The 27915-nt window shown below is 37.9% G+C and overlaps 2 protein-coding genes across 5 annotated transcripts in view; one reads left to right on the top strand and one right to left on the bottom strand.

Annotated features, from left to right (window-relative positions):
- The window catches only part of IL12RB2 (interleukin 12 receptor subunit beta 2), a 91445-nt gene extending 77711 nt beyond the window's left edge, over positions 1 to 13734 (top strand). Inside the window, 1 exon segment of the mRNA XM_082360021.1 lies at positions 147 to 13734. Within this exon segment, the coding sequence (XP_082216147.1) occupies positions 147 to 686 (540 nt within the window). The 3' untranslated portion in view covers positions 687 to 13734.
- SERBP1 (SERPINE1 mRNA binding protein 1) lies at positions 11573 to 27884 on the bottom strand. 4 transcript variants are annotated; one of them, XM_082358479.1, is made up of 8 exons: positions 27436 to 27884; positions 23486 to 23636; positions 22849 to 22989; positions 22647 to 22718; positions 21932 to 22051; positions 19265 to 19442; positions 15724 to 15897; positions 11573 to 13819 (listed from the first exon to the last, which is right to left on the bottom strand). In XM_082358479.1, exons 1-8 carry the CDS (start codon positions 27746 to 27748, stop codon positions 13763 to 13765), a joined length of 1206 nt encoding a protein of 401 aa, XP_082214605.1. In that variant the 5' UTR covers positions 27749 to 27884; the 3' UTR covers positions 11573 to 13762. The 4 variants fall into 4 exon arrangements, with proteins under 4 accessions (XP_082214605.1, XP_082214608.1, XP_082214606.1 ...); XM_082358482.1 differs by having other exon boundaries at positions 22647 to 22736; positions 27436 to 27874; XM_082358480.1 differs by having other exon boundaries at positions 21932 to 22006; positions 22647 to 22736; positions 27436 to 27862.
- Between the last annotated feature and the right edge of the window lie 31 nt (positions 27885 to 27915).

Here is a 27915-nt window from a genome sequence, read left to right as displayed (position 1 = left end):
TACCTCACAAAGTAAAGGCCCACAGTGTTCTGCCTCGAGCTGACTAGGCAGTGCAGGCTGCCAGGCCTTTTGGAACCCTGCAGAAGTCGGTCGTCAAGGCTACTTACTCAACATAGCCACATGAGCTTTTTCCTCCCCTTTCTCAGGAGAAGACGCAGCTGGCCTTGGATAGGCTCCTGACAGACTGGCCCACTCCCGAGGAACCTGAGCCCCTGGTCATCAACAAAGTCCTTCACCAAGTGAACCCAGCCTTCAGACGTCCCCATCACCCCAACTGGCCAGAAAAGGGACAAGGAGTCCAAGGTCACTATACCTCTGAGGAAGACACAGGATACAGTGCCTCGAGCCCCCCAACTCCGAGAGCTCTCACAGCAGAGATGGGACAAGGCGTGGATCTGTACAAGGTGCTGGGGAGCAAGGGCCCTGACTCAACGCTGGGAAACCCAGCCAGCCCCTCGACAGTCCTCCCAGTGGACTACCTTCCTGCCCATGAGGGCTACTTACCCTCCAACATAGATTATCTCCCTTCACCTGAGGCTCCCATAACTGACCCTCGGGAAGAACTGCCTCAGCACATCTCTCTTTCCGTTTTCCCCTCGAGTTCCCTTCACCCACTCACCTTCTCCTGTGGTGAGAAGTTGACTCTGGATCAGTTAAAGATGGGGTGTGGTTCCCTCATGCTCTGAGTGGCAAAGCTTGAAGTTTGGAAAGTCGATGTGCCTCCAAGTGACACAGCGTGCCCCATCTCCCCAGCCACCTGCTCCAGTGGTCGTTACGTCTGGGTGCTACCATCAGGTCTGGTTGCAGCTAGAGGGCAGGCAAGCCAACTCAGGGTGAATCTCACCTCAAGATACCTCATCTTGACTTCTCCAGAGCCTTAAGATCACATCCTCTGCTGTGTGGACCTAGAGACTCCAATCTGGGTTCCTGCAACTTTCTTGGCTATGTTGGCCAGAAAGGAGAAAGGCAAGAGTGGAAACCAAAACTCTTACCAGCAATGGCAGATAGTCCAGAGGACCATTCATTCAACAACTATTTACTGTTGACCCTGAATAATATGTGTTTGAGCTGCATGGGTCCACCTATATGCAGATTTTTTAAAATAATAAATTCTACAATACTACATGATCCATTGCTGGATGAACCCATGGATGCAGAACCACAGATAAGGAAGGCCAACTAGAAGTTATATGCAGATTCTCAACTGCACAGGGGAGTCGGCATCCCAACCCCCACATTGTTTAAGGGTCAACTTATAAAGCAGCTACTACAAACCAGGTCTTATGTCTAGATCAGTACTGTCCAACAGGCCTGAGATAGAAATGTTCTGTGTATAGCTGCCCTGTTTGATCCAACAGATACTAACCACATTGGCCATTGATCACTTAGGGGTGTACCTCTAGTATGACTGAGGAACTGACTTTTTATTGTAATTAAAATAGTCACATATGACACTTGGCCACTGTATTGGAGAGCACAACTCTAAATGATGGACATATTAGAATTACTGGGTACCTTCAAAACAGATAGACCTAGTTTTACATATGCAGGCATAAAGGACCCCGGTGAACGCCAATATAAAAGGGCTCCCAAGATGGTCATGGTTGTCCTTATTTGTAGAAGCCTAAGAATGTACCTTTTCCTTAGTTTTGCTCGTTTGTTTTATTTTGCCTTCACCCTTTTTCAGTGAAAGCAGCTTGATGGTGGAAAGCTACTGCTAAACCCACTGTAGGACCCTGGGCAAGCAGCCTCCCCTCTCTGAAATACAATGTCTTGTAAAAGAGTGGGCCAAAGCTTCTCTGACCCCTTGTGTTTCCTCTTCTTTCTGCTGCAGCTGATACTGCCTTTAGGACCAGGGCTACCTCAGGGTCTAAGACCAAACTGCCAAGATTGCACTCATAAGTCATCCCTTCTGAAGGCATCCCGCTTTCCTTCCTCAGGAAAACTCTTGAGCTGGTCCTCAGACAGTTCAAGTTGATCATGGAAGATAATTCTCTTTTCCCCAGCATGAACTTGGAAAACTTTAAAGATGTGGCCTCTGGCTTATCATCCTCCCTTCACCCATCACTGCCTCTATCCCTTAACTATAGGCACTTCTGCTAAGCTGACAGAGAAGAATCTTAGTCTAAATGCTAATAGTACTCTTTGCAAACGAATGGGATGAAAGGTCCAGGAACCATTTTCTTAAATCCCTGTCAAGCCTGGGTCCTACACCCTACCACCATCCCACCCAAACACTGGAGCTGAGGCGGGTTTGGTTTACCAGATGTCCCTCAGAGCTCTAGAAATTAAAATGAGTATTTGCTCTGCTTGTTCATGTTTAACACTTCATCCATGCCTCCTGCTATTCCAGACTAACACGTTTAGTTCTTCCAAGCTTTATTTGAAAAGCTTAAGCTTCTTCCTTACATCTCCATTCTACTCTATTTAGCTGCTGTGTAGCACCCCCATACCATGGTGCCCTGCATCTCAGCAGCTTCAGTACTGGCTTGTCTGCACCCAGGATGTGGAGCCCCTTGACTGTTTGCAATGGGCCATGACAAAGCTGCCACCTTAGAAGCAGGCCAACCTATCACCTCTTGACAATAAGAGCCAACTTTTCTTTCTTGCAATACCTGCTTTTCCTATTACATACCTTTTGATTACCTGATAGCCATCTTAGTCACTCTTCCCCTACCCCAGGGGTCCCCAACCCCCAGGCCATGGGCCGGTACCGGCCCATGGCCTGTTAGGAACCGGGTCGCACAGCAGGTGGTGAGCAGGCGGGCAAGCAAGCGAAGCTTCATCTCTATTTACAGCCGCTCCCCATCACTCGCATTACCGCCTGAGCTCCGCCTCCTGTCAGATCGGTGGCAGCATTAGATTCTCATAGGAGCGCAAACCCTACTGTGAACTGCGCATGCGAGGGATCTAGGTTGCATGCTCCTTATGAGAATCTAATGCCTGATGATCTGAGGTGGAGCTGAGGCAGTGATGCTAGCTCTGGGGAGCGTCTGCAAATACAGATTATCATTAGCAGAGAGGTTTGACTGCACAGAGACCATAATAAACCAATTGCTTGCAGACTCATATCAAAACCCCATCAGTGAGCGGCAAGTGAAAACAAGCTCTGGGCTCCCATTGATTCTGCATTATGGTGAGCTGTATAATTATTTCATTATTTATTACAATGTAATAATAATAGAAATAAAGTACACAATAAATGTAATGCACTTGAATCATCCTGAAACCATCCCCCCTCCCCCCACCCTACCCCCGTCCATGGAAAAACTGTCTTCCAGGAAACCAGTGCCTGGTGCCAAAAAGGTTGGGGACCGCTGCCCTACCCCTTTGGCCTCAACACACAGGTCCCAGTCTCCCTTTTACCCCCTACACCTTTTCCCCTCCCTTAAAGCTCTAGGTGGTACTGCAGTCCTTACTTGCTTTCCTAAAAGGTGAAAAAAAAATTTTTTTTAAAGGGAGAGTTCCTTGACCCCTAAAGGCTCCTTCTAAGGATGCAGAGGCCTCCTCAGTGCTCCCCTAGCATGATGCACTTACTTCCTCTAGTGGACTGTAAATAGCTGGAAAGCAGGAACCATGGCAATCTCCAGCATCATGCCTGGTCCATAGTAGGCTATCAATAAAAAGTAAAAGATGTCTTCTGCCACCACTTCCACCTTGTTCCTTCTATTCCAGAAGCCAGTCCAGCTGTGCCTGCTTCCTCTTTATTGAGACAATTGCATTTGCTTATAATCTCTTCATTCCCAACCCCCATTCTACCCTACCGTTTATTGACAGCACTACTGTAATACATGTAGCAGTTTCTTATATATTAAAAACATATTTGAACATGCCTTTGGCTGCTCACTCTGCCAGATAAAATGTCCTCTTTCCGTGAATGACAGGATGGGTAACCTCATTCTGCCCTTGCCCCAAATAGTTTTTATAATCTCCCTTCCTGCCCACACACAGTCAAATTCCCAAATCAGATTGCCTAGTTTACCAGGACTAGGTAGAGCTCACTAATATTCATATAGCCAGGCTTTCATTCCTCAGGAAAATTAGCAACTCTTTAAATCCTCACTCCTGATATGTATCCAAAACCCAACCCAGAAATCTCTGCTCTATTGAAACACATCAAATTCCTTAATTCTCTGGGACCTAAATACTACAAATAGAGTCCAAGTTCATTCTCAATGAATTCATGGGAATCTCTACCAATTCCTGTGTACAGATCATTACCCTGAATTAAAAGGGCCCTCTTTTCCAGAAGCCAGAAATTCTATTTCCTGGGCCTCTGTTTTCCTTATAGGCAATAGGAAAGCCAAACTGGCGTTATCTGGTTCTTTCCCTTTAGTGCCTTTTCCCCTCCACCCTGTCCCAATTTCTCAGCTTCCATTAATAGCCTACAGCTGCAACTCTCCAATTCCCAGAGGCCAGTGAAAGAAATGCCAAACTAGGCACATTCTATTCTAGTCAATCCCCCGTGTTTGATTCTTGCTTTTCTCCATCAAGCTCTTTTTCTTTCACCTGACGTAGTTGTCATCTGTCCCAGTATCACTGCTCAGGCCCTCCAAAGGAGCCCTGTTTTTCTCTTCCTAGCCTGCAGGACACAAAGACACTCACATTATCCACCCTTATGAAAGGCTGATAGGTGAACCCTCAAATTAATCACTCTCTAGAATAAAAGAGATCAGAAAGGCCTCTTCTTCACCCTAAAAGAAAAAAAAAAAAAAGATAAGCAATTTAATCAATTGGCCAACTGATGATGGAAAGAAACAAGTCATATTTTTACATCACAGCCTACACGGGAATAAATTTCCAATTAAAACTTTGCAAAACACACACACCAAGTTAGATAAAAGTATTTGCAAGATATGCCAAGATAACTTACTTAATAAGGCACTCTTACAGATCAATATGAAAAAAGCCAACACTTCAAAGAAAAATGGAGTGAGCAACTCATAAAATACATATAAATGTCCAATAAGCATGAAAAAAACTCCAGCTGTAATCAAAGAAATAAAAATTAAGTACCATTTTTCCCTTACCAAATTAGCAACAGTAATGAAAAAATTAGCCACTATTAATCAGAGAACTGCGATTGGCTACAGGAATGTTAGTTGGCTCTTTTCTGGAGGCACCTGGGCAATATTCAATAAAATTTGACTAGCAATGTAGACTAAAGAACAGTACAAATATCATAAACTCTATAAAAGATTTATCACAGCACTGACTATAATGGGGAGAGGAACCTAAATGCCCTTCAGTAGGGACCTGGTTAAATCACGCATACAATGAAACACTGAATTTCATGGAGTCTAAGACGCCACCAATTTTAGGGGACACCTCATTACTTTGCTATGAATAGGGAAAAAATGCAAATTAAACTGTAATATGCCATTGATTGCTATGGTGCACACTTCCCCGCCCCCTCCACATTTTAACATGCCTGAAATTGGGATGCATCTTAAAATTGATGCAAAGCATACTATGCAGCCTTTTAAAAACCATAAGAATGTTTGACATGGAAGTGGTTAAAATGGCTGAATAGAATCATCTCACTTTCATAAAGCAATGCAAAAAAAATCTAAATATACACCAAAATGCTAACAGTGACTACATCCAGCCACAGGTTTTTAAATTACTTTTGCATTCTTTTCATCACAAAGGCTTATTACTCTCAGAAGTGGGGAGTCAATGAAATATAAAATATTACCAATTTCTTTCCAAAGACCTGAGACAGTGGGTCCTAAAGACAGACACTAACCACTTTCTTTATGGCCCACGTCTCTTTCATCCTCCACCTCCTCTGTCTGGCACTTCCACCCTTAATACTCCTGTCAGAGGGTAGAAAAGACAAAGTAGCTTCCACACTAGGTGAGGGGGGGTGGGGATGTTAGAGTAATAACTGAAGCATTGGATCTTTGAAATACAAAGTTTATATAAAAAGCCAAATTTTGCCTTATTCCCATTCTAACAGGAATTGTTAATAATGATCAATGACCTCTAACACAGTACTTAATACATGCAGTTTTTAAGGGGTGTAAGGCGGTTCTCACCATGACTGGTTTAAGGTAGGTGTTATCTCCACTTTAGAGATGAGGAAACTGTGATACAAGTAACTTAACCAAAGTCACACAATTAGTACCTGATACCAGTCTGGTTTTAGAGCATAATTTTCAACTACTTTCTTTTCTGTGCAAGTGACTGCACAAAAAATTTATATCGATTGGGGTTCCGACTGTAGTTGACTGTTAATTGTGATTCCATAAAAATCTTTGAAGCTGTTACTAGGTAACCAAAACCTGGCATCTCTGTACTTCTAAAGTTCTAGAGCCTTCTTGGTTCTTGAGAAATCTACCCAAAAAGCATATGACACCAGGACAAATCTGGCACTCCTGAATTTGCTAACTTATCTACCCAACTAATCCAAATCCTACAATACAAGGCACACTGTGTAGGCCACAGAAGGGAAATAACACTCCAGAGAAAGTCCATTATTTTAAGGAAATTGGTAAGTATTTAAAACTATGAATCAAAACATTATGCCTTTCAAACAGAAAAGTAACCAGAGCAGTGTGTTCTCTCTTTAATTAAAATAACTATAACCCCATCCAACTTACCTGATTTTTTCCAAACATGGCTATTTCTTAAGTAAAAAGGAAGTAGGGCTGCATTTGACTCAATTGTGTTGCTTGTATGAATTGCTGAAACATAAATGCCTTTCCTTCATTCTATGGTAATTAGCTCCACATTTTGTTAATGGTCCTTTCTTTTATTTACAAGTGGCAAAACCATTCTTAATTTGGCTCCGAGATTTCAATTGTATCTCCAAGAAACATACAAACCTATTATGTGCTACCTTGGGGTTCCTTTACATCAATTCTGGCCACTTTTCAATTTCCGCAACTGTAAGGAATTCTTCCACAAGAGACCTGGGCCTTGCCTAGGCAAGAGAATGTCAGGTGAGGCCCATAATACCTTCCCTTTTCCAATTTCAGATATTTTGCTACCCATAGGTAATTGGACCCAATGAAATACTATAAAAGCTGTTATGAGATTCTCACAGAGACTAAATTGTTTTCAAAGGCCCTGAATTTTCACCAGAAAGGTAGAACACCCACAAGCCGAACATTTTCACTAGTTCAGAAAACTGCAAAAACATTCTTCTGAAATTGGATAAAAATTGTAACAAAACACACTTGTTCCTTTAGGAAACAAAATCTAATTCACTTACTAAAATGTCAACTATGTATCTCCCTGCACATTAGCTGAGAATGTAGCCTGTGTTAACTAGAGGGTTTTTCCTGTGCTATCCAAAGCAAAGAGCCTGGAGACCCTCATCCCTAGCCAAAAAAATCTCTCAAGGTGAAAATAGTATGTCACAAGAGTTCATTTAGAAGCAGAAATCTTACTCTCCCCCATCACAAAGGGGGTTAGAAGACCATTTGCCTTTTCACAATACTGTAGAAAATACTAGTTTTCTAAGTTTTCTCTCCTTTCAGTCCAACAACTGCATATGACTGGATTCCTTTGCATACCTATGAACACTCCCTTTAGACTCCCTCTGGTCTATGGCAGGATAGCTTTCAGAGCAGTTGTATAGATGGTTTTTAAAAGAAAAAAAAAACAAACCACTTTCGACGTGCTTAAAATAGATAAAATAACTAGAAAGGATAATTCAGTCAGTAATTTCTCCAGCTACAGATACTCCTCAAACTTTTTCCTCTAAAAATCTGCAGTTATTTTTGAAGTTTAATAACTCTTAAGTAGCAAGAAACTGATATCCTGAAAAAAAGGTGGGGGGGACATCCATGCTTTGCTGTAATTGAGGTGCTGGTTATTTAAGTTCTTCAAGCAAATATTTTCACCTGGCATTCTACAGCCTCCAAAGCACTTCTCTATTTCTGTCAACGTGACTTCCAGCTCTACCATTTGACTCAAAATGCGGGCCTGAGTGGGGGTGGGCCAATCCAACTGTTCAACATTAAACACTTTTCAACTACTGGATTTTGTCGATACAGTGCCAAAGTGCCACTCAATCTTCAAGGAATACTGTTATGAACAAAACACAGTGGTCTGAAGCACACACAATATACGTGGCTGGGTATGCTGATTCTCTTCGTATAATTAGTGACCAATGAACACCTGTATTAAAAGTAGTTTTATCCAATCCAGTCTTCCATGGCATATTTAAGAAGCTACTACAACTGTAGCACCTAAGTGAAGCCTTGATAAACAAGTACACAAGATCAAGCTGAAACCAAATTATCTGTAGTTTTTAGGAAAAGGTCTTCCTCTTTTACTGGGAAAAAAAAATGTGGAAGCTTCACTGGAAATTCAGAATTTCCACAGAAAAGACAAACCACTGTATCTCTAAACAGAAAGGTTATCTGTGTTTAGTTCATTTTGCCAGTCATGTAAGCCTAAACATTTTCAGCTATGAAATAGTGTTGGGGGGGTGGGGAGGAATCTACCATCTTCATTGATGTGTTTAGTCAACCCCTGGCAGCCTGAGCACTTTGACAAAATGTCTAAACATGTGCTCATCTAACTTTTGTCAGTATGGTTGCCAAACAAAGCAACATTTCACTATAGATTATTACACCCAAGATGTGAAACAACGAATTCAACATGTAAAAGTTCCCATAATTTCTGACATTACTCATCAGCTAATAAAAAACTTGAGATCCAATCTGACAAAATTCTGGGCAATGTCAAGAACCAAGTTCAACTGGATCACTTTACACAAAATCTCCATTCTAGGTAGATGAAAACCTGTGCCATTTCTTCAAATTGAAGCTCTTTTTAGGTCCTAAAATCTGTAAGAGAAATCAGCAACAATTGCAATTAAGGTGAGAGTGTAAACTATATACAGTGTATATTATACTATATATTGTATATAGTGTAAACAATACTGTCCAAACTACTTCCCAAATAACTTCTCAGTTCTCCAAATAACAAAATCCTAAATATTCACTAGCCCTTTGCTTTTCACATTTCCATACCAGTAACACTAAAGCAGCTATTTAAGGAATAAAGCCACAGCAAGATCAGTTCAGAGCAATTCTCATCACTTTAGGTACTGTCTGTAAATAGTTTTTAAAAATCCATAATGAACCAGAATTGTCAGATTAGTTATCAGCAAGTATCTCTTTTATGTTTTCCAAGCACAAGACTTGGAATACACATTCAAGTGCACCAGAACTGTCATAACCTCCCCAATGGGCAACAAAAGGGACAAATGTTACTGATTTAACACTACCTATGTAATTAACATCTCCAACAAAAACATAATTTGGTAAATTATTTTCTAACTTGAATAGGCCGTTTCTTACCTTTTCTTTCCATTTCAAAGCGAACAACTGACTTCCAGTTATTTTGTAAGACAGAAGCAAACAACTGACTCCCAGTTATTTAAGACAGAAGTAATGGCACAAAAGCTAGATTCTGCCCAGATAACCTCATGATTTAAGCTGAGAAATGCAGTCCTCAGAAGCCATTAATTCCCGCCCCAGTCAACCTATGGAGTTAGACATTGGTTTTCTTACCTATACAAAATATTCATAATTCTCATCTTACGGAAAAGTCAAAATTAGCACAACAGAAGGATCTTAGCACTAAGTGCCACTAAATGTGAAAAACTATAATCAGGCACTAAATATACTATTTTAGCAAATTTATACTTTCCTTAACAGCTTTCAGAATTTGCAAGCTAAACAATTTTTTAAATAACAAGATTTTCTTTACTAAGAAGCTATCAAGTATCCTGCCCTTATTCTGATTAGAGGTAAGGGGTAAAAAAAAATTTTTTTAAATACTTCTAATTTCACAACTTCCCAGGAGGTAGGGTGATTTAATCTGTACCTGGAAGTAAACTTTTTTTTTTTTTTAAAGAATTTATATGTTGACCTGAGAGTGATGGCTTAGATCAGGGGTCAGCAAACATTTTCTGTAAAGGACCAGATGTTTTAAGCTTTGTGGGCTACACACATCTTTGTAGAATAATTTTTAATCCTTTTAAAATGTAGAAGCCATTCTTAGCTCAGGAGCCATACAAAAACAGGCGACATGCTGAAATCTGTTGACCCCTGGCTTAGACACAGCACTTATTTAAATGATACTCATTACTCATTTCCAATGTAGTAATGATTTCAATAATTTATATCCTAATCTCTTTCTGAAATTAAGCTTATCCTTTAGGTTACCTTTCCCTATATTACTGATCTAATGAATTCCTCTCAGCTTGACTTATTTCAATCACTTCTCCATATTTGTCTAACTTCGATCAAGTAAGATTCTGAAGCTGAGAGAACATGTCATAGGTAAACCCAGGCTGAGCAAAAAATCATTGAGCCTAAATTTCTGAAAGCTGCCACTTAACATACAGCTCAATGATAAAACCTGAAAGTTTTACAATGTTTACAGATTATCTCACTAATTACTAGATCTGAAAATTTGACTAGGGATTTTACTGCCTTGTTACTACTGTAAAGCATTCTAGTCATCATGTTCTGGGCTTTCACCAGTGAACCTGGAGATCTGGCTTGTAAGTGTTCCGACTCCCTAAACATTTATTTACACGTTAATCTCAGCAGAATTACAAATGTCTGCGTTAGAATCTATTTTCTAAGCATTTATTTACTTTCTTTACAAAGCAGAACTACAGGCATCTGAGAGCCTGAGAATTTGCTTTACCAATTACTTCAACGTTGGGATACAGATGTCCATTAGTATACCTGATATGATCTTACCTTAAAGTCAAAATCATTCCGGTTCTAGTAGCTCCACATTTCTAAGTTTTTTTTTAGCCCTTTACTATTTGTTGGTTCTTTCCATATAATGTTAGTGCTCTTAAAGATATATTTTAAAAATCCAATATACCGTATTCAGACTTTCTATGCAACTCCCTAACAGCATAACAAAATTTTTCTATTTCAGGACAACCATCTATAGCAATTCGAAAAATAACACAATCAAAATGAATACTTAATATTCTCCCTCCACACCCACACCAACAAGCCCCAAATGTATTTACGACTCGATATGTCCTGCCTCCACTTTTTAAATAAAACTGAGTAAACTTAGACATATAGTGCCTAGCAACACATTTTAAAATCTTTCATAACTCCGCACAGGTCTCAAAACATTATAAAAAAAGAGACCTTATCCCAATCATCAATGCAAACTGGAAACATGTTAATAAAAAATATAAGCTCTGGCATTATTTCCATTTAAAAGCATCAAAAGTTCATTAGAACATTCTATCAGCCACCAAAAAACAAACAACCCCCTGACATTCAGTATCGTTAACCTTCACACTCAAAAACATGGTTTGCTAAAAAGAAATGCCAATTGTCTTGTCAGTCCTTGAAATTCATTTTACAAGAACTTTCTTATTATAGTAATTAAAATAGGTATCCATCCCAAATGTTGACAGCCTAGTTAAATAAACACCCCACATAAACAAAACCTAAGTTTAAGGAGGAAAAATGAAATATGAGCATTACCCTTGGGGGTGCACACATAGGTCAGAAAACACATGACGATAAATGGGCTCCTATTGATTGTTTTTATGACTTTTAAGAAGTGAGCATGAAAATAAAATCTTTATTTTCAGTTATTACCCACCAATAAGAGAAAGTTAGGTTCACAGTTTTAGCTCTTGACACAAAGTGAACTAGGAGGCAAATTTACATCCATCAGATACAACTAATGGACCAACTTTTAAAATCCAGGCTATCTTGAAAGCTTGCAACATACCAGATATTGCTGTGTATTCTCTAGTGACAGAATGCCAGCAATGGCTGGCAATGAGTAGAACTTGTGATGGGTTTTTAATAGCAGTGTTTTTTTATATGTTGCTAGAAATCAGGAGGTTTATAACACATTCATGTCCAGAAATGAGTTAAGATACTTCAAAGTCTAAACACACTTATGTATGAGTGTGTTTAGGAGTGTGTATGTTGCAATCTCAAGAGGGGTAATAGTCCATATGGACTAAATTAATACTTGCCTCTGGGTAGCAGGTATGTTTGTAAATATAAAATTATGTTAAACATTAGCACCAGTGCAGAACATGCTCAGCATCATAAGATCCAAAACACCAGCACAAGTTTATCCATCATTAAAAAAAAACAATTACCTCCTTCCTAAGATGTCAAACTAGTAGGTAACTAGGTTAATAAATCTAATCCCAATGAACAACTCTTGTACTGTACAATTTCTCATTTAGAAGTATAGGGGAGAACTAATCAGCTAAACAGACATTTTATGATTTAAAGTCTTAAATCATAAAGTATTTTAAAAATTGGACATTACCATACATAGATAGAAAATTACTAATAATAGTGACAAAAAGATCTTCAAAACTGTAAATAAAACCCCTTTCCTGTTTATCAATAAATGTTGCGGAACACTTAAAAAAAAAAGATCCTAGAAAGCCTGTTTATTGATTATTCTCTCCATGTATGTTTTAGTCAGTGGTGATGCTCTCGATCAAGAAATCCATTATTAACCTAATTTTCTAATGGAAGAAGAGGTAAAAGATACTTATCACCTTCTGTGGAATCTATCAACTTAAGACCAAAATGAATAGCAATATAGGAAATTCAGAAACAGTAAAATTTTTGGTTTGTATTTCATGGATGGTGCTGCTGTTCCAACCTTATAAAGTAAAGCTGTCTGCTTTCCAAATTCCAAAAATTAACATACCCCCCCTTACCATACTAACCAGTGCCCTTTGGTTTCTTTAGAACAAGGGTTGAAGGGTTGATTATGGATGTACAATTTTGATTTGGGACCTTTCACACATACAAATCATACTGAGCAGCCACTTACTTTACAGAGCAGTTTAAATATTACGCATTAGCCAAATTAACTTGTTCCACCCACCCTATTGGAGGAGGAAAAACCCAACACCCATAAAACTACTTCACTTGACAGTATATGTCTATCAACAATAAGTAGCTTAAACAACTTTCACCAGTAAGGTGTCTAGATTGGTTTTTAAAACGGGAAAGTGACATATTTTAAAAGTAAATGTAATTGAAATTGTGAATCAATTATAAATTGAACCTAATGAACCATGCAGGAGCAAGGGTTAATAAATCAATGTGCTTTGAATTTGTTCAAGTACTGATATTTCTGTATATAAAGATTTAGCATATATAACAGCTATCATGAGAAGTGAAAAAAGACCTTATCCCCAGAAATGAAAATATTAAAACTAAGTTAAAATACATAAAGTAGTTAGTATTCCACACAGCATAAAATTTGACAATCAAAGTTTACATGTCCCAGTTGACCATGTGTGAAAATGCAAAGCAGGTATTAAAACTGCTATTATGTCCAATATTTAAAACCAGTTTGTAATAGGGGGAACATCTAAATCCTTAATTAAAAAACACAAATGAAGTGAAAGCTTTAAACTGGTACACACTGTTCACACCTATATTTCAAGTTTGGAAATGCATATTTGCAAGCAGCAATACAAAAGTATTCATGAAGAATGCATAATCTCTGAAAATTATGAAAACATCCCCGCTACCAATACATTTCCTAAATACAAAACTGACTACCATATTGTTACTTCTGTGTAGCAGGAGAAGTTCATTTTCAAAACAGATAAAATTCAGTCTTTAGGTGTGAATGGTATGAATGACAGTCTTTTTTTTTTTTTTTTTTTTTTTTTAAATTTCTTAGTCGTTTGGGATCCTTAAGCATGCAAGCCTCAAAGAGGAGGGTCCACAAGGAACCAGGGTTGTCTTATGGCATCCAGTTAAGCCAGAGCTGGGAATGCCTCTGGGTCATCCACATCAGGAGCAGAAGCACTTGACTGAAAAAGAAACAGAAGCAAAATTAAAGATTTTCAAATCTTATTAATATATTTCCAGTGTCTACATTTAGACACAGAATTCTAAAAACAACTTAGTTTTATTACAATAAGTAAAATATGTCAAAGCTTTTACTTTTGAAAGGCAAAATTATGGATCAGAATAGGACTACAGTGGGGGAGAGATTGGGATTGACATATATACACTACTATATATAAAATAGATAACTAATAAGGACCTACTGTATAGCACAGGAAACTCTACTCAATACTCTGTAATGACCTATATGGGAAAAGAATCTAAAAATGAGTGGATATATGTATATGTATAACTGATTCACTTTGCTGTACACCAGAAACACAACACTGTAAACCAACTATACGCCAATTAAAAAAAAAAAATAATAATAGGACTACAAATATTTGCAATGAGCCTTGTCCTGAATTTCTATCAAGATCTCAGAAAACTCCCTAGTAACAGCATGGGTTATTTCTCTAATAAATCACACAAGTAGAGTCACACAAGGTATGTATATGGATTCTTACTTTGTTGTTCAGTATCCTTTTATTTTCCCCACTTGCTAAATAAGAATGGCATCAATGTGAAAGCAGGCTAAGAAACCAATTACAGTTATTTAAGCAGCACATTCTTGGCTATTTACAGTCAAAATACAAATTTTTACAAAACAAAAAAGTATTGAAAAGATCCATATACACAATGCCTTTAAAAAGAACCCATGTCACAGAGAAAGAAATAAAAACAAAATATCACTACATTGTTATGGGTGACCATAAAATCTAGGATATTAAGTTACTACTATAATCAAACATTGGCAAACTCAATCAAGCAGATGGGTCCCCCAATTTGCCTATCAGGTGTTGAGAATTCAGGAGGACATTATGGTTTCCTTGGTAGACCATAAGAGACAATAAACTAACCCAAGTTATCTCTAATACTTTAGTAATATCTAGTCATTAAAACCATGGACTTTGGCATCTGACAGATCATTTCAAACCTACCAATTACTAGGGCTTCTATCAAAATATTTCAGAAGAATTTGTTTTTTGTCACACTTAGTGCAAGGCAATGGAGATTACAGAAAATAGGACACAAATGAATCCCAACTTACAGAACAGCTCTCATGAACAAAAAACAATCAGTCAATGCCACAAAATTATACAAAGGACACAAAGGTTTTATTAAGCTGAGCTCTAAAAAGCAGTGAAGATTTGTCAAGGCAAAGTAAGTATTTGGCATTTCAGGCAGACCTTACCAAAGGCCAAGAATTACCTTGGTTCCCTTCACCTGAATTTCATCTTCTGTAAAATGGTGGGGTTTTTGTTTGTTTGTTTTTTTAGCACAGTACCATGACTGGCACCAGATAAGTACTCGATGAAGGATGGTAAACTTAACTACTGGCAGCACTATTCAGTCATGTAAGTGCTTTAAACAAGAAATATAACCTAGGGCTTCCCTTGTGGCGCAGTGGTTGAGAATCTGCCTGCCAATGCAGGGGACACGGGTTCGAGCCCTGGTCTGGAAGATCCCACATGCCGCGGAGCAGCTGGGCCCGTAGCCACAACTACTGAGCCTGAGCGTCTGGAGCCTGTGCTCCGCAACAAGAGAGGCCACGACAGTGAGAGGCCCGTGCACCGCGATGAAGAGTGGCCCCCGCTCACCGCAACTAGAGAAAGCCCTCGCACAGAAACGAAGACCCAACACAGCCAAAAATAAATAAATAAATTTATATATATATAAAAAATATATAACCTAAAATGCAGTTTCTTAAAGGCATGCATGTCAACCTTTTCTTCTTCGACTTATGTCCCCAAAAGGACCTAGGGCAGTGATTTGTGGAAAGAGGTCCTCGAATTACTTAAAAGGGTAAAAGAAGCCTTAAAATTACCTTGTCAGTCCTGATGCCACGGTTTGGACGTCCACCACGCCCACGGCCACCTCGTCCTCCCCTGCCACCACGTCCTGGGCGGCCAAGGTCTCCAAAATTGATCTCCAGCTGAGATGTTATATCATTTGCTGGCTTCCGGAAATGGTGATCCATAACCGAGTCTTCAGCATGAGCCTAAAAATTTAAGTGAAAGCCACTGGGTGATTAATAGGAAAGTAATGTTGCACACTTCTAAATAATGAGTTTTCTCCTAAAAAGACCAAAAATCCAACCTGCACTTTGTGTGAAAAAATATAGTAACACCTCTACAGGTAATAAGTAAGCTTTGGGATCAGCTACAGTAATCTAGGAGGAATAACTCCTTTCACATTTCTCTATTTCATATTCCCTTAACTTTAAATTATAGATGATATTAGCAAGTCTTGATTAGAGATATAATCACAACTATTCAAGTGGCTGGGCCCCATCTCAGACCTATTGAATCATCATCTTTAGCAGTGAAGTATGAATAAGTACATTTAAAATATGCCCTGCAGATTAGCATTCCAATGTGAACCTCTGAGGAAGACTTGGATAGATGGTATATATTTCTATTAGAGATATTACTGAATATATAAGTTTTAAAGAGAACTTTTGCTCTATACTCTTCCAACTATGACTTGGGAAAGAAATTATATATAAACTTCTCAAAATGCTTTTCTGTTCATATTTAACTATGTGTTCTTCCATATAAATTGGAGAACTACAAATTCAAGTGAAACACAACATTACGTAAGAAAGGAACCTTGAAAAGCTGTGCACAAATAAAACCATGCCTTAAATTTACCACAGGAACCTTCTTAAAAATGAAGTCATATTTGTGAAACCCAGATCCTAAGCTACATAATGGACTCTGCAAAAAAAGGCCAGAGAATTTTACACTGCTTTATGTCTGATCTCTTTTGTATCCTTGGGGTGAATGGGTTTTAATCTTCTAGTTAGAAACTTCTTATACTAATTTGAAGTATGTTTTAATTTTTCTAAATACATGTATAATCCTCTTTTCTGAAGGGATATTTCACTCTTTCTAAATGACTTATAATATTACAACTGTTAATAATTACCTTTTAAAGTACAAATAAAATTTGTATTTGTACACAGATTTTCATTCCTTTAATCATCGAATATCCAAATTAAATGTCATCACTTTATGTCTTCCTTTAGGTTAAATTTAAAGGCAATAGAAGATTCTTTTTAAAATATTAATTATAAAGGAGCATAAAACACAAATGCAAACCCACAAAATCACTAGCAAATTAAAGTCAATGAGATATACTAAGTCTCTGATTTTAAACGTTAGCTATTGCAAAGCAATGATATCAATTTATCAATTAAAAGCATTTATAGATTTCCAGAGCACAGAAGCAAAAAAACTTAAGTTGATATACTACTGAAAACATCTTGAAGGTTTTACTATAATAATAAAGAGGAAGTCTGGATGTTCAGGTTACATCCCCAACCTTCAAGTTAACTAGTAGGATAAATTTCCAAAGTTTTTTTTTCTAGAGCACTGTATGACAATGAGGAAATAAGAGCTCTGGTCTCAGCTGTCAATAATTCAGTTCTCCATTTCTCAGTTTCTTTCCTTCCCTAACTACTTCATATTTGCTGTGAAGATGAAGGTAAGTAAAAGAGAAAGAGTACTTAAAGCATTGTATACAACAAACTTGAAGACCTATCATACCGATCTTCCTCAAATTACAATGGTGTTGCATCCTGATAAAGCCTGAATATCTTTAAGTCCAAAATACATTTAATACACCTAACTTACCAAACATCACGGCTTGGCCTACCCTACCTTAAATGTGCTCAGGACATTTACATTAGCCTACAGTTGAGCAAAATCATCTAACACAAAACCACAAAGCCTATTTTATAATAAACTGTTAAATATCTCACATAATTTATTAAATGCAGTATTGAAAGTGAAAAACAGAATGGTTTTTAGTGTATCAGTTGTTTACCCTCATGATCAGGAGGCTGACTGGGAACTGCAGCTCGCTGCCGCTGCCCAGCATCACAAAAGAGTAGCGAGTACTGCATATTCAGCCTGGGAGATCAAAATTCAAAACCTGAAGTATGGTTTCTACTATATGTGTATTGTTTTCACACCATTTTAAAATCAAAAAACCAAAAAGTTCTAAGTTGGGGTCAATCTGTATTCAAATGATGAGGCCATATGCCAGTAAGGCTGGATTTCATGTACACACATCACAAAGGCAGCATAACTATAAGGGTCCAAACATATAAAAGTGGCTTGATAATGAAAATGTCCTGATTTCAAGGTTATTCATCACTAATTTCACATTTTATAATTTTCTAAAATTTCTAATTATATACATCACCTTGTGTAATAGTTATTTCTTAAAAGCTCAATATAAAATAATACTTAAAGCTGTGACACCTAACCTGATGTCTAAAAAATGCATGAAAAGGCTTCAGGGTATTAATGATAATAATGATACAATATATCAAAACATTTTATATCTAAGTGTCCTATTCTGGAGAAAAGTTCCGTCGGGACCCCAAAAAGGTCATGAATAATTGTCTCAAAGGTGCCAAAGTAAATCTCTTTCACATTAACCTAAACAGTTTAATAATTAGTTCAAATGAACAATCTCCCCAAAGTGAACTTTCATGGTTCTTTAAATAAAGAATTCTGTTTTACACAGATACACAAAACAACTTTGTCTGCAAGAACTACAAAAAAATAACCAAAAGCATTCTAATGAAGATGTTTTTTCTTCCCTACAGAAACTGACACTTAAGATAATATCCTCATTTATACTACCTTCATGAAGTCAATGTTTAAAAAATCATCTCCAAACCTCTATTTTATTTAAAAATATTTCCAAGTTTGTTTCACAGCTATTTTCTTGTTTAGAAATTTAAAATGTGGATTTTTTTGAATCTTTTTATTACAGGTTGCCTTCGTAACATTTCAATTTAACTTTGTGACTAAAATCTCATACTTACACAAACCCTAAAAGGATACAGCAGTGGGATTTTCCTCTAAGAATGTGCCCCAAGGCTTAAATAGAAGCTACCAAACCAAAAGTCACACACGTTTTTCTCAAATATTTTCATTAGTTTCCTTGTTTCCTAAGGAAAGGAAACTCATAAATTAATTCTCTGGTCTTTACAAGACATCACTCCTCAGTAAAGGATAATACCATTTACTAAAGATTCCTGGATATTATATATGGCATACGCAGACAGTTTCCCACATAAAAATGCCAACCGCCTAACCTAATACAAGTCTTAATGACTCCCAGTTAGGTAAGATTTTAAAAAATATTACACAAATTTGAAAGAATAATTTCTTAGACTATATGATAACGCAGTTTATTTTCCTCTTGGGGCAATTTATCTGCCTCAAATAATCCTATGTAAAACTTTTCTTTTTTATAAACAGATTACCCACGTGAAATTTTAACACAAAAATTGTAAATGCAATTCAAGACATCTGAACGTTTTCAAACACGACAAAACTTCATTTTACCTCTTCACTCTTTGACTTATGAAGAACAAATCCCTTCTTCCACTGCCCATCAGCACCTTCATTTGGTTTTCGGATATTAAATTCTACTTTTGCCCGGTCCTTATTTTGAATAGCCTTCCACTCATCCAAAGTCATTTCTTTTGGGCCTTCTTCCTTTACTTCTTCAACTTCATTCTCCCTATGTGAAAACGTTTAAGTTTTACACGTGGTAAGGGGGCTTATAAAATCATATAACTTACAATTGTAAGTAAGGAAGTTAATCTTGGCTGGTTGGTAGTCTTCTAGATTACCCAAGGACAGGAGAATCACAGTTTTCTTTGTAACCCAGTGGCTAACATGTGACTTGGCAGAGACCAGGAATCCAATGTTTGTTGAATTAGTGAAAGCGTGGATAACTAAGGAACATACAATTCATCTTCATAAACTCTTAAATGATCATCTATCAGTAACACAATCTTGAATTGGCTATATCAAACCTAGAACACATTTTTTAAAACCATACTACTGTTTTTAAAACTTACACTATGTGATTAAAATCGTTGACCTAACTTCTCCTAAAACACATTTTTTAATTTCCATAATTTTCCACAATACATAATTTATAACATATATGAAGGTAATCATCTAGGACATCCATAAGCAACCAAGTTTCATATTCTAGAATATAAAAGAACTGTTCCCCTATCCTTTATTTAACACTTAAGGCAAATCTTTAATTTCTAAAAATCCTAACTTTCTATACTCCAACTTTCAAACCAATCGGTATATGAAAAGGAGACTACAGTTTCACTAGTGATGGAACTTTCTACAAAATACTGGTTTCAATGCTTAACACCAAATTAGTTATTTCTAAATATAATTCTCAGGCTATAACTATTACATATTATCCCTTTCCCTTTTTACAGAAACAAAGCATAGGTCTAGGAATCCACTATTTAATCTCAATTTCCAATTGTCACCAAACAAGTTGTTTGCTATTTTGGGAGCACTGCTTCTTTCCAAAGATAGCAGGTGATTCAGTTAGCCTTGCTCAAATATCTCCTGTCTGTGCTACTCTCTACTGTTTGACAAATCCCATCTTAAAACTTCCCAGACCAAGCTTACACTGAATTGATGAGATCTAGATTGTAAAGTCCAACCCTGTCAGTTTACAGATCAGAAAACTAAAGACTGAAAAAAGGTCCTAGCTATGCCTAAGCTGTAACACAGCCAAGAAAAGAACTCAGCATACCTTTATCATATCATGAAACCATGACAACTACCTTCAAGGGTTGTTATAAGGATATCAAATGAGACAAAACAGAAGCTCTAGAACTATACATAAGGGAGCTAATCAAATTCAGCCAAAGCTGTGTTTCTTAAATTTACACCTGCACATGCAAGACATAATACTATGTTCAGACTCTCCCCTATTCTGGAGTAAGACTAGAGGCTGCTCTAATGTCATCATCATGGTCTTTAGACCCAATACCCCCAATTTTAGTCCTGGGAACTGAGCTAAGGATTTGCTTCCAATACCCTATCAATAACATCCTTTCCTTCTGGTAAACAGTTATAATCTTGTCAGATTACTCTTAAAGTGAGTTAAACATGAACTCTTCATTAAGGGAACAACATTTATGTTGAGCTTTGTAAAGTACTTAATGTTACATAAGGTTCATCTATCTCACCTATCACAATTTCATTGTTTACCACACAAAATTAAGACTCCATAGTTTCGTATAAATGAATTTATATTACCAAGTTCAACACATCACTTAACACCATGTATTTTTATCTACTCTCTCCAACAGTAAATTCATTATTATTCCTTATTCAAACAAATCCACAAAATATGATTTTCCAATCATTAATAATGGTTCACTGTAAGAACAATTCTTTCTGGAGAAAAAGAAGTTTAGAAAAGCATTGCCTCCCTAAATGATTTGAATATGCCCTGGTTAAGAATTACTGACCTAAATAATCTGTAATGCAAGACTTTAAACCACATACTGAAAGAAATGCCTAGCATATAACTTCTGCTTGTATTGATGGAAACCAGAGGAAGGCATTAAATTATTTCTACTAGCATAACTTGAGTCTTTAAAACTCTCCCACACCCTTGAACAAAAAATTTCAAAACTGTCTTCTAGTGAACTGATAACATATTCTGGTGCTTGCTCTCCTCACACATTTTAAAACAAGCCAATAATGCTATGTTCCAAATTCTATGTTGATGGAAAAAAAAAACTTCAAGGAGATGGAGGAACTAATTTTAAAATGGTCATGTTTTCTCGTTTTAAACTGTATTAGAATAAAATCTGTACAGTTACATAGAGTCCAAAGTACTTTGAACTATGAGTTCCAAATATTTCTCAGGTTAAAACGGCTATTTTTGTGCTTAGGGTTAACAGGATTTACTGAAATACATATCTTTTGTATCTTTTTAAGATAACAATGGTAACTTCAAATAGAAATAACCATTTCTATTTGTCAAACCTTTAGAGACTAACATATACATTTGTAAAGCACTCCTCTAAATACTATTTGAGGGAATGGAGTACAATAAAGTCTCTCCTGTTAAAAAGCAAATAAATAACAGCATTAAGCCTATAGGTTGTTTTCTTGTTAAACCCCAAACATTTCAACACTCGAGCATTACTGCTACCGTACACACAAATCACTTACTTATTTTCAGTGTCCGCAACTGGATGTTCTTCACCTTCAGGTGTTTCCTCAGTCACATTTGATTGCTCCAAGTCACTGCAATTATAAGATATTGGTTTCTGAATGTATTTGGGGGACTCTCTAAGGAAAGAAAGAAAAAAAAAGGCATCTAGGTCCATTTACATGTAGCTGAAAGTCTTCACAGAAATATTTTAAAATTCTCACATTCCCAATGTCTTTTCCTACTAAATTTACTCCCCAGTAGACCACTAAGAGAAAATAATTTAAAAATGTATACTGATCCAAGTTATAGCTCAAGTACATTACTCAAAAAGTAGTATGACAGCAGTTAGTTCTAAAATAAAGCCTTACTGGCTTTTCAAATTTTTGTCATCACCAAAGGGGTCAATAACTAGAATGAGAACTAGTAAATAAGAAACATACAATAACATAATGCCCAAATAACCTCAAAATAGGATTTCAATAAAAGCTATGTATCCATATGAAAAGAAAAATTAATACCACATATTTTTGAAACGTAGAAAAACTGGTCATTTGATACATTATAACCCAAACATATCCAAAAAAGCATTCATTATCTTATAAGGAAGTAGCTCTGAGATAAGAGCATCCATCCGTGTCCCAGGGACAAGTAAAAGTTTAATGGGCAAACCTCTAGTAAGGTATAAGATCAATTTTATTAGAAGTATTTATTTAAAAAAAACAGAATACCAACGTTAATTCATCTTTGACAGTTCCCCAGTTGTGAGATCCGCTACCTCCACGCTTGTCCTCATGCTTCAGGCCACTGTAATGTGAAAAAGAACTAACAAAACTGAGTTAACATAATACTCTTTAGTTCTAGAAATTCAAATTTTGTTTTATTAAAGAAGTAGCTTCAAATATAAAAGTATAATAAAAACCAATATAAGACTTACGATCTATCGCTTCCACTATGCCTATCAAATTCACGTTTGCCACGAGAATCAAAGCCATCTCCCCGGCCCATTCCTCGTCCACGACCTCCTCGACCTCTTCCAAGACCACCACGGCCTCGGATAGGCCGGTCAATAATCGGTCTATAACAAATAAAAAAATATTATATACTTCTAAGGTTTCTGGTAAAAGGAAGAAGGGAAATTCAAAGGCTCAAAAATGCAGGAACATATTTACTGGCTCATATCCCAAAGGAAATCAAAACTAAGAAACTCCCCAACATAAGAAAATTACTTTGACATTCTCTAAAACTTTACTACTAATGCATATACTTCTTCATTGTTACTCATTTCACATTATAATCGAGTAAAACTGCTATTCACCAATATACATAAAAATTAAAATAAACACATGTAACCTTCATAACTGAAGTGTTTCATTACAAGAAATCTAAGTTTGAATACTGAAAACTGTTACCAAAATGTCCTAAGAATAACAACACACACTTATATGTTTCGCTAGAAAAACTGATAAAATTAACTAGCCACACTGTTTCCTGGCAATTACGCTCAATTTATCTGTGTTAAGATGTGACTCTGTAAACTGACAAAACATGAAGAGATTAAGAAACAATCTTGCCTATCAACTGAAAATTCTCCTCCTTCACCCTTTTCTTCAAGTGGCTTTTCAAATCGTCTTTCACGAGGTGGTCGCCTTTCTGGTCTCCTATCAATTATCTTCCCTTCACCCTGAAGCTGTTGATCAGGTCTTCTTCCAACGCGTCTTATTCCTAAAATGATTTTAAAAAACCCACGTAAGCAAATTATTTTTTGCAACACAAAAAATTTAGGGCTAGACTGTTAAAAGAAAAAAAAAAAAACTACTCTCTAAGTCCACTAACTAGCACTTCCCACTGAAAAAGGCTAACGCTGGGCATCTCTAAAGTGTAACAAAGTACTTCAGAAAAATTCCTATTTAAATAAACTTGTTTCAAACTTCCATTCAGTTTGCCAAATAATTTTTTCCCCCAAAGCATTCTCTATAACTGACCTGGAAGTCATTTGGGTAGCCATTATTTCTCTCACTTTTCAAGATGCCAGTCTCTTAATTTAAAATTCTAAATTTAAAGAAATTTTAAGCAAATGATACATTTTGGTTTTACAGATACCAAAAATAACACCATTAGCCATTCATAAATAATAACCAAGCAAACCAACACAATCACCAGGTAAGGACCCTCAAAAAACCCCAGTGAAGACATTATTTTATTTTATATAATCTGGAGGGGGAAAAAAAGAACAACAGAGTAAAAAGACTGATGATTCTATAAAATTACAAAACTGAAAGGAAAACAAACGGCACTTAAGATTACATCTTTGATGGATAACAAGGTCTTACTGTAGAACACGGGGAACTACTGATATATTCACTATCCTGTGATAAACCATAATGGAAAAGAATATATTAGAAAAAAGAATGTATATATGTATAATCGATGAATCACTTCACTGTACAGCAGAAGTTGACACAACATTGTAAATCAACTATACTTCAATAAAAAATAAATTTTAAAAAATTTTCTCTATAGTTGAAAATAGCTATTTAACAGGAAAAAGGTACCATCTTCCTCTCCTGTTGCAGTCTACATACATATATATGTATACATATACATACATACCACACCTAACTTTTAAAACATACTGTTATGCAACCAACAGGAAATAGTCCACTTATTTTATTATTATGGAGATTTTTTTGGTTTGCCTTTTCAAGTATCTTCGTTTCCAAAGAATCTTTAAAAACCACATACACAAAAGGACCCCTTTTAAGCAAGACACAGAAATAGAAACTTGTGACACTAAGTGATGGCTGAAGCATTTACTGATTTCCCCCTTCATTCATTACTTTTTTCCTGTTAATGTCAGAGGCCAAAAAGGCAACCAATATGCGTTACTGGTAGCCTTAAAGATAGTAAGTAGATTGATAGTTAAATTCATGACTAATATTTTAGGTATGCTCTAATTCCCAAACCACAATTTCTGACAAAGTCAAAAAGCACCTGAGGAATTGTTTTCACAAGAAATTAAGTTGGTTCACTCTGGTTCTTTCTAAGAAAGTGTACCACCACCAGGATGCCCCCAATTGTTCAGCTGCTTGTAGCCAAAGTCAAACGGTAAATGTCAAACTCTTCAGTGAAATTTTAAGGTCCGTTCCACATACTCTCAGGACAGACCAGAAATCTTAGATCTTACACCAAGGCATTTAAAAAAAATTTCATCAGAGGTAGTGTATTAGGGTGGAGCTATGGAACCAGTCCTTATACTATCCAAGCCACACACCCAAATGAACAATGGCTTGCTTCCCCACCCCAATATCCAGTATCAGGCTTACAGAATCTAAAACACAAATAAATCCACCCAATGACTGACATTTAAAAATGCAAGTGTCTCTTGATTTTCACTAGATTCCAGGCTTCTAACATTAAAAAAACAAATGAGTAGGTGGTGTCAATTCTCAAGTTCCTCAAATGGGCAAAAGACAAACTACAAAATTCGAAGAATATAAACATCAAACACACATCTAAGGCACGTCTAGGATTGTGCCAGGACCTCTATTCACAGGCTAGGAACACATGATCAGGTTAACAATCCATCCCACTACAAGAGGCAGGGACTTTGTTTACAGGTCTATCCTTCCCCAATGCCCAGAACTGACTAAGTAGTAAGGCCTCAAAACGATTTTTTTTCATTCAATATTTTTATAAGCTTGTGTTTTATGCAATTTAAGGTTAAGTGTGCTCTGAAATGCTGACCTAAGGAAAATGTTGATAGCTAATAATGGAAGTTTTCCCAAGGAAAGACTACTGAATGTTGAACTCGGTCCTGGCTATAAATTTATGAAATAAATTTTTAACTTTGTAATTTAAAATACTAAGTTCCCGGTAAGAGCTTATTTCAAAAATGGGCTTTATGATCAAAACATATGAGGGGTTTAAACCATGCTTTATGTTTCGAACATTCAAAATGGGTGAACACACTTCAGATTCCATTTTTTCATGTACTTTCTTTGGATTAGTGTGATGCAGGAGGTAAACTTGAGCAGTTTAAATAATACACAAGCCAGTGTTCCTTAACATAGAAATTAGATTTATTATTGTGCTACAGATTGCTATAAAACTTAGCTGAATGAATATTTAGCCTAAACGATGTATATACATGCTTTCTAATACTCCAACTTGTGCTTCCCTCCCCAACCTGTAATTTTAATGCAACTGTTTTATTTACCAGCTAGGTTCTTCACCCCAAGCCTCACAAACCTCTCTCTGTATTTTCTAAAAGTTCTAAACCAAAACCTAACACAATTGTTTTGATTTTTTTAATTTAAAATAGTTGAATGTTATCAAATTCGACTAAAGCTAATGAGAACTCCTTTCGGAAGCACGTGGCAAAATTTCAATTTTCAACACATAAAGGAAACCTTTAAGCTTCAAAGCTTAAATCCTACACCTACTTACTACGGATCGTGTACACTTTTTCTAATCCCCCACTGTTTTGCTTTTTCATCCATCACAAAAGACAAACCAGTAACGAGTGAGAGTGCGAAAACCAAGTTCAAGACAATCCTGCGAAGTTTACAGTGACCTGGAAGCAACTACTACCCGCCAATGAAATCCTGACCATGCTTCACGCACATGGGGAGAAAAAGCTGCACTCCAAAAGGCTCTGCGGCGGCTAACGCTGTGACAGCCTCGACACTCTTTGCACCACGAGGCCCAGGCCAGGCCACGCCACATGAAACACTGCATGCGGGGGGTCCGGCCGGGGAAAAAGATCGTGACCCGAGGACAAGCTTCAGGATTTCCTGCCATCACCAATCTTCATTCAGAATTCCCGCTTCTGCTCAATCCAAGGTGGCCAAATTTCTCTCCCTCCCAACAGCTTGACGCACTACAGCAAGTTATTAAGTTTGCAATAGTTGTGCGGGCGAGGGGGTAACGATAAAGCACAGGGAGCACGTAAAAGGGCACCTTACTCCACAACATCCGATAGGCTCGAACGTGGGGGGGGGCGTAGGTGGAAACTCCGACCCCCAGCTTTTCTCGGGGGTACTCCACGCCACCCTGGGACAAGACGGCAGGGCAGGAACCTAAAAGACACAACCGCACCTCAGAGCGGCGGACTGAGAGAGAGCTCTGAGCAGGAAGAAGCCGCGGAGGCCCCGCCATCCCGTTAACAACATAACGCTCCGAGAAGGAGCTCCCTTCCCCGAACCTCGGCCCATGCGCTCGCCCGCCAAGGAATCCGGCGGGAAGACAACAGCCTCCCAGGATCCCGACCACGCTCCTCCTCTCAGAACCTGAGGCGGGAAGGGGTGGCTCCAGGATCCTTGCAGGTGGCGGTTTGAACTTGGGGCTACCACGCTCCCAGCACCTTCGCAGAACCTGGCTTTTGTCAGGCGGGGGAAACGCGGGGAAATCGGCGGCCAAGTCCCTCGCGGACCCTCGGAGCCTCAGAAGCCAGTGGTAGCCACCAGTACCCTCGTTCATTCCCTCCATCCCGAGTCTCCCCCACCTTCCACCAAAGCTTTACCTTCTTTCTTAAGCGCCACGGGCGGCTGCGTCTCCTCCTTCTTGTCAACCACGCCGACGTTGGGGGGCAGCGGGTTCTTGCGCTCTTTCTGGGACTCTTTACGCAGCTGTTTGCCCGCCGCGTTGGAGTTTGTCTGGGCTGCGGCCTGAGCTGCGCTCTTGGCCCCAGGGCCCCCAACGCCGCCCCCGCCGGCTTCTTTTTTCTTGTTCTCTGCTGCCTTCAACACCTCGAAGGGGTCCGATTCGTCGTCAAATAACTGGTCGAATCGGTTGGTGACCACGCAGCCGAAGCCTTCCTGTAAGTGCCCAGGCATGATGGTGGCTCGGCGGCGCGTTCCTCCACGGATTGCAGCGGGCCGCGCCGAGCCAAGAGCGCCTGCTTCAGCTCTTCCCACAAGATGGCCGGGCCGAGAGAGGGGGGCCGTCTTCTCTTCCGGCGCCAGGCACACATCCGGGAGCGGCCAGCGCCGCGCGGCACCAT

Source organism: Balaenoptera borealis (genome assembly GCF_965194805.1).
Source record: "Balaenoptera borealis genome assembly, chromosome: 1".
Classification (NCBI taxonomy): Eukaryota; Metazoa; Chordata; class Mammalia; order Artiodactyla; family Balaenopteridae; genus Balaenoptera; species Balaenoptera borealis.
This window is presented reverse-complemented; position numbering and strand designations above follow the sequence as displayed.

What these genes read in the sequence shown, in the direction of transcription:
- SERBP1 (XM_082358482.1), bottom strand. Translation starts at nt 27,748, where the DNA reads ATGCCTGGGCACTTACAGGAAGGCTTCGGCTGCGTGGTCACCAACCGA. An exon ending in GGAGAATTTTCAGTTGATAG is followed by an intron (nt 22,990 to 23,485) that starts GCAAGATTGTTT and finishes TATTTGTTATAG; the next exon opens with ACCGATTATTGACCGGCCTA. An exon ending in ACTGTCAAAGATGAATTAAC is followed by an intron (nt 22,052 to 22,646) that starts GTTGGTATTCTG and finishes TTCTTTCCTTAG; the next exon opens with AGAGTCCCCCAAATACATTC.